At 41.6% G+C, this 7998-nt stretch overlaps 1 protein-coding gene across 1 annotated transcript; it reads left to right on the forward strand.

Annotated features, from left to right (window-relative positions):
* Nucleotides 1–3230: 3230 nt before the first annotated feature.
* Nucleotides 3231–5153, forward strand: LOC116317005 (protein ANTAGONIST OF LIKE HETEROCHROMATIN PROTEIN 1-like; the record flags this gene model as incomplete). The annotated part of the gene is made up of 2 exons (XM_039598604.1): nt 3231–3268; nt 4163–5153. Coding segments are annotated over 2 exons (945 nt in total), but the record flags the coding sequence as incomplete, so codon positions are not given.
* Nucleotides 5154–7998: the final 2845 nt, after the last annotated feature.

Here is a 7998-nt window from a genome sequence, read left to right on the forward strand (position 1 = left end):
GGGAACGTTACACAGTCGCTCCACCTCAAGTCACTACTGCGCAGACTCTGGCTCCAAATTTGCAAGATGGCAGCCTCCACAAGCGGGGTATTTTGGCATCATTTTTGCACAATGGTAGGAGGCGGAGTCGCGTCGTCTATGTTTTCTACAGTCAATGTGTTCTACTAAAAGATAAAGTATATTGTATGCAAAAATAAAATTTTACTGTAAACACAGTAAGCCATTATTGCTTTTCAATCATAATGCAAAAACAAAAAAAAGTGAGTTAATGTAAAAAAAAAGATCATGCCCACAAATTTGAAAACCGAATATTGAAAGCCACATCAGTGTCCCATAACTTATACTCAAAAGAAGTGTTAGACATGTTTTAATTAGACACAAAAGCTTCTTCTAAAATTTCTCTGGATGCTTTTGGCTCTAAATGTCTTCTATTAAGTCAGACACAAAGTCGGGGAGTTAAAATGACTTTACCTCCTGCTTTATACAAGAGCCATCCACCAGTTAGGGCCTTCATTTTTGGATACTCTTCATGCAGAGCCACAGTAATCTAAATTAGGGTTAAAAGAAATGAAACATTTCCTCATGATTAATTTGTCATGTCAAATTGTAGCATTTTTTATCTATAATTTTGAAGTTTAAAAATAGTTTTTCTTTACAAGATAAAGGCTTTTAAAATTGAGAAAAGTACTTCTTCATGATCAGCATTGTCAGCTATGCTGAGGGTTCACCTTCCAAGTCCAGCTTGAAGAAGCCGTATTTCATTTTTCGGGGTTTTTGTCGTGGAATCAGGCAGAAGACAGAATTGCAACTCAAGGTTGTGAACTGTATGTATGTCTGACATTACTATGAGCTGGGAAGGCCTCTTTCCTTTGGATTGCATTCTTTGAAAAATTGCTGGCAATTACCTGTAAATAAGATTATACATTTGAGGCATTAAATACTATGCCAATTTCTTCCAAATTAAAGCAAGACAAGTCATCTGTTTAGAAATTACTTGAGGAAAATACTGCATTACTGTTAAGGTGAAAACAACAAAAAGATGATTCTGATTTCTTAAGTACCCCAGTACCAAATAAAAATGCCTCCATTGCAAAAAAAAATCTGGTTCAAAGTATTCACAAAAATAAAATGTAGGGTTAAGGTTTAATTTGTTTCAAATAGTAAAAGCCTGAATCAAGGAACAATGTCCCACCTAGGTTAAGAGCATTCTTGATGTATATCAGATGAACAGCGTGATTTGCTTGTTGCTGTAATGCTAATCATTAGGAATACATGTCATGCTTTCCAACTCAACAAGTTCACAAATACAGATTGCACAATACTTTGTGTGTTATAGATCAAATGACATACCATCCATGCAAAATTTTAATGAGTAGTCTATTTTTGCCACTTTTCAATGCAGTTATTTTAGCTGCATGGAGAACTCCAACCTTACCCACACGAATTTCGACTTAAGAGGTGGTTCTGTCATAATGATGTTTAAGGAGGACCCAAGCGCAGAGGTAATTTGCAGAGCAGGATGTTTAAATAAAAACATGACTTACAAAAAAGATTAGAGTAAGAGTAAAAGCTGAACACACAATAAAGACAAATCTTGGATGCAGCATTTTACTTTTGTGCCTGCCAGGTTAGTTTAAAGCCTATGAATTATATTTTTAAAACAAAACCAAAGGGTACCACTGACAGTACCACATGTGTTGTCAGTGGAAGCTGCAGCTGTTTTATTGATAAAGTTAAAGACAAAAGGATTAATGACCCATGTAACTGTGTCACTATATATCAGCATTAACAGGACCTCAGTTTTGTGTTTCAGAGAGCTGCTGATTTCAGACCTGCACAGCTTCCATTTTTAAACACTTGATGTACTCAGCTGCATGAAAAGCACATTTGATTTTCTCTAACACAATTAAATAAAACCTGAAGGTCAAAGGTCGTCACTTGTATGTTGTGATCTGAAACTCTTTCACAGTTTTTTGCCGATAGTGTGTTATTTACTATTAAGTAATTCAGAGTTATTCATACCAGAGTAACCAGAGAGGATAATATATTTTTAAATATATAACTTTCTACAGGACTGAATATAATATCTTTATGTAAAAGTCTGGAGCCTCTGGGGAGTATCTGAGTATTTATAACATTACACAAACCAAAGGTCTCCATCACAGTGTTCATGAAATGCTGGGTTTATCCATCTCCTGGATCGGGCCTACAGAGGAGTGCTGAAGATTTCCCTGTGAGGGAACGGCTGGTGAAGATCGTGAGGTCCTCCTTGATCAATGCGATGAGCTTCAGTCTTTCTGGTGTTTCTTAAATGAAGCCTCTCTCAGTGGGTCAACAGAACTTTTGGCACAGGACAGCTGTGATGAAAGAAAAGGAAGAAGTTTCTCCAAACCTCTGGACCCAGGAAACCCAGCTCAGTCCTCATGGTCTCCCTCACTAGTTTCACTAGCTACATTCACCCCAGGGTGAATGTAGCTGTTGATATAATAAGGACTCTATTATTAAATGAAATGAACAAATTAGACTACACTACTGAAACCGTCTGCTGCTCTTTTTCAAGTTTCAATGTTACCAGGCTGTAGAGGGCTCTGAAAATTTAAACAGTTTTAGATCCATTACACTCAGTCTTAAATGTTAAAATATCAATGGACAGCATTGCATTTTTGATATTAACAGTAACTCTGGGCCTCTGTGGAGTGAGCAGTTGATCTCATCGCTGTCTAAGAATGGATAACAAAAACTAAGCAGTGCTGAATGATTCAAAAACACAGACTATTACCGTGTGTTCACACCGAACGCGATAGACGCGACCAAAAACGTGCCAGACACCTCTAACTTGACGCGTGCAAATACGCACCTCGACGCGTATCCAATGCGAATCATTCGCGCGTCAAAATATGCAATTTTGACGCATGTGAACCGGAAATGTGGGAGGAAGTTGTGCCAGAGGGTATCTTTGCAAGATGGCAGCTGTCGAGCTAGCACTTGAAGAGAGAGTCTCCCTTCTATATTTACTGTGGAGAGCAGAGCAGCGGCGTTCTCGCCGTACCTGGGTCCATCAGGTCCTCCAGAGGCGTGAGCAGTTTGGTGAGTTTCACCATTTGCTCCAGGAGCTGCGCCTGGATGACGGCGGCTTTCAGCGGTATCACCGTCTTTCCCTCCCTCAGTTTGAGGACCTGCTGTCCCGCGTCGGTCCAAGCATCGCCCGCCTAGACACCAACTACAGGCGCTCAATCCCACCTGCAGAGCGCCTGTCCATCTGCCTGAGGTTAGTAAAAGTGTTTAATACGGTAGTCCTTTATTGATACCTGTGCTAATATATGCTAAACTATCGTTTATACACTGCTAACATGGATGTGGTATGCTATCAGTGAATGCTGTCGGTGTTTACTGATAGCAAACTGTGGTATGGAGACGACTGTTTATAATATTTCTAGTGATACTCAAAAGATCTCATCAAGTCCCGATTTAATTCGATTTATGCTGTTATCAGTGTTTGCAATGATAGCATGGCTGTGGTGTCATATGTGGTATGAGGACCACTGTGGGTAATCTTTGTAGTGATACTCACTCCTTTTTTTTTTCTTTTCTTTTTTTAAAAATTTAGACCTGGTTTAATTCTGGTATAGTTAAATATTTGTCTATAATCCCCGCAGCTGTCAGACTCTATAACAGGGGTCACCAAAACTGAGAGTTAGATAAAATTGTGAACAGTTTGGTTCATCTTTAGTTATATGGTTCTATCTAGCATATTCTATCTTGATAAGCTATGTCTTATCACAGGTTAATTTTTCAAAAATATTAACAATGATTTAAGCAAGGAAAGGGCTACATGTCAACATACAACTCTTTATTTCTATTAATGTCTTACTTCATTCCTACCTGATTGACATGTCTAGGAATTATGAGTGATTGGCTCACTGTAGTAGTAAAAGTTGCTACCAATCAAATTATGGTATGGTAAAGTTAAAACAAAACACAACTGACTGTTTGATATTATATCTAATATATATTATGTAATTATCCTTATAATTACAAAATTTTTTATGTAAGATTTATGTTTTGTAATTTAAATCTGACATCACAAAAGTATTTTGAAATTTGAATAATGTATTTTGTAACTGCAGTACACATCATACTAATTTTAAACAATTTTGTCCAGGTTCCTTGTCACCGGGGACTCCTTTAGGACCATCGCGTTCAGTTTTAGAGTTGGTGTGTCCACGGTGAGCCAGATCATCCCCCAGGTAGCGACAGCCATTTGGGACTGTCTAGTGGATGACTTCATGGCTGTGCCTTCACCTGGAGACTGGCGGTCCATCGCAGAGGCATTCCAGGAGCGCTGGAACTTTCCTCTCTGCTGTGGAGCTCTGGATGGGAAGCACATCCAGACGAAGGCACCCCCCAACTCAAGATCCATGTTCCACAACTACAAGGGAACTTTTTCCATTGTTCTCCTTGCGGTTGTGGATGCAGGGTATCGCTTCCGCGTTATTGATATTGGGGGGTATGGGAGGACCAGCGACGGTGGTATTCTGGCCAACTCCACCTTTGGTCAGGCTCTTCAGGCTGGGACTCTCCATCTGCCTCCTGACCAGCCTCTACCTGGTGGAGAACACCGTGGAGCCCAGCCCCATGTCTTTGTGGCTGATGAAGCGTTCCCGCAGCGGCGGGAGCTCATGAGGCCTTTCCCTGGACGCCTCCTCCCATTAGAGAAGAGGATCTTTAACTATCGCCTTTCCAGGGCCCGGATGATAGTGGAGTGTGCCTTCGGTATCCTCTCCTCACAGTGGAGGTTGTATTGGTGTTCCATGGAGCTCCATCCTGAAATTGCGGAGAAGTGTGTGAAGGCAACGTGTGTTCTCCACAATTTTCTGCACTGTTTAGACGAGAGAAGTGCACCTGCTGTGAGGGGTGTGGCACCTGCTGTGGTGGAGCCGTTGCAAGGCCTGGGTCGTGTAGCAGCAAACAACTCCTCCAGAGAGGCTGTCCTGGTGAGGGAGAAATTCATGGCCCACTTCTTGGCGGAGGGAGCTGTGTCTTGGCAGCCAAAAGAATATCCTGTTTGAAGTCCGAGTGACTTCCCCACAACGGCTCTTTTAAGAGCCACCCACAAACCTCTAAAGAGTGTTCCTGTCTTTTTAAAATTTTCTTAATAAACTAACCTCTCTTTATTCTCTTCAATAATTGGTCTTCACTATGTTCCTATATACAGTGGGATGCAAAAGTTTGGGCAACCTTATTAATAGTCATTATTTTCCTGTATAAATCGCTGTTACAATAAAAAATGTCAGTTACATATATCATATAGGAGACACACACATTGATATACACTAAATATTTATTTCATTTCTTTTTTTGTGGTGCCCAAATTTATGCACCTGCTTGATTTTGTTTAAACAATTATTGCACACTTTTTGTAAATCCAGTAAACTTCATTTCACTTCTCAAATATCACTGTGTTTCCTATATGATATATTTAACTGACTTTTTTTATTGTAACAACCAACGATTTATACAGGAAAATTATGACTTTTAACAAGGTTGCCCAAACTTTTGCACTCCACTGTATTAGTATATTTTGTCATTAGTATAATATGAAATAAATTCTACATGTGTCAAGTCGGGTGCATTTGCTGTGTAGTAGAACAGAGACATTAGTCATTACAAATATTTATTGGAAGAAATTTTAAAATTCACTAACAAAAACATTAAACATAAATATATAAAATATACCTATTTACAGAGAGACAGGAATAAAAAGGACCCAGGTTGGAGTGGAAGAGCCTCAGGGAGAAGGAGGAGAAAAATAAGAACATTGTTTCTGCCCTGGAGAGCTGCTGCCTCATCAGAAAACTACTGATCGCTAGGGTCCAATGTTTCCAAATTTAACACAGCTGTGCCGTTTTCAAAAACTAATTTATAAATTTGAAATTTAACGAATTCTCGCGTCTGAGGCGGCATGCTCTCCAGAGCAGGAACAAGGCTGAGGAGGAAACGCTCCGTTGGAGACTGGCGTGGCCTCTTCAGAGACTCCAGGATGGCCAGCTCCACCGCCGATGGACCGTCCTGGGACCCGTCCCTCGTCCGCCTCGGAGCTGTCCTCCTCTGTGGGCCTGTAAAACACAGCACAAAACAACACAAAGTAATGAGAAGGCTGCTACTAGATTTTCATTTTCAACATTGAAAAAAAACCAGGATATAAACAGATTGGTTGTAGATATTTAGTAAAGGTAATCACAAGGGAATCCAAGCGAGTAAAAAGCTATCAGTGCTTGCTGTACATACCTGTGGGTGCAGCAGCAGGAGTGGAGGGACCAGGGACTGGGGAGCAAGGAGAAGCAACAGGGGATGGCTCTGCTGCAGAATCAGTTTGTTCTGTCAAGACAATATTAAATGTTAACAGGTTGAAAACAATAGTCATAGAGAAATTATATACAGTGATCCCTCATTTATTGCAGCAGGGGTTCTCAGAATAACTAGCCCCTCGCCACGCACTTTATACACTTCTTTCCACACACACGAACAGTAGTCACAGTTCTCACAAGTTGATTCTCAAAGTGCAAACCTTTGTAGATTTTAAAACGTAAAAGTATTATTATGCCGTGTGTTTTCTCCGTCTGCGCGCCACTTTCGTGCGCCTTTTTCCCTCCCGGCGCAGGTGTGTATTTCCGAATGAGGGTCATAGTTATGGGAGTTTTTGTGCTGTTTTTTCTATTGGACGTGATGGTTATCAAAACCAAACATGATAAATTTGGCAAGCGCAGGAGACACGACACGGAGGAGATTTGTCAATCAGGCTGCAGAATGCAATGCGCATTGTTGAAAGCTGTACGGTGCAATAAAAAATCAGCGAAAAAGCGAGGCAGTGACGGATGAACAGCGGGACCACTGTATACTGTTTATTAATAAACAAAATATATTCCTATATGACAACACGCATAAATTAATTGCCTACATTAATTCATTGTAAACATACCTTCTGACTGGGACTCCCCTGCTGCCTCTCCGGGCTGTACCTGGTCCTCAGGGGGGAAGTTCTCCACGATCCGCACCATATTGCCACTTGTCTCCCGCGGGGTGAGGAAGGGGTCCAGAAACCCCATGACCGCGAGGAACTTCCATCTCCTCCCCGATCCTGCTGCAGACCCACTCCTCTTCTCCTTCTCTGTCCTCTTCTCCTTGTTATATGTGTCCCTGAGGCTCTTCCACTTTCTCCTGCAGATGTCCTCTGAATAAACACATTATCTTGTTAGCGGAAAGGTATTTGTACATCAGTGGGAAAATAGCTGGACAGTAGGCGGGCTTGCTAGCTTTTGCGCGGCTTCATCGGGTCAGTCTGAAAATTCAAAAGAGGAATGAATGAACTTACCTCACTTATGTGCCTCCAAGCTAGGTCCTTTTTATTCCTGTCTCGGTAGAAATAGCAGCTGGCATCGTACAGCTCTGGGTGGTTAGCCACTGCACTTATGAGCCTTATGAGCCTTTCCTCCATATTGAATGAAGAATGAAGGGCTTTGGCTGGACCTGCCCCTTTGACCTAGGTCAGAGCCACGTCACCAGGCTCCTGATTGGTTGTCGCGGCGCGAACTGACGCTGGAGTTCAGATTTTTCCAACTCGAGTGCTAGACGCGATATGAGCGAATGCACAAAATGCAACACAAAAACTGACGCGCGCATTTTTACTCGCGCGTCAAACGCACTACACTGACGCGCGTTTGACGCATTTTCGCGACGCAAATCTGCTTCTGAATTTTCGCGGGACCCGCAATCTCGCGTCTTCACGCTTCTCCATTGACTTTACATGTAAACCTGACGCTCTGGTCGCGTCTATCGCATTCGGTGTGAACACCGTAGAGTAACAGGTCTGTAGCATCGCTAACTAGCTAGCAACAAGCCCCAACACATTGCGTATGCTAGCGGCTAATCTAGCAAACGAATTAACAACAGAGTGATTTTAGATGTTTTAGAACTATAAGATGATAAGCTGTGTCTTTT

Source organism: Oreochromis aureus, linkage group 15, assembly GCF_013358895.1.
Source record: "Oreochromis aureus strain Israel breed Guangdong linkage group 15, ZZ_aureus, whole genome shotgun sequence".
Taxonomy (NCBI): Eukaryota; Metazoa; Chordata; class Actinopteri; order Cichliformes; family Cichlidae; genus Oreochromis; species Oreochromis aureus.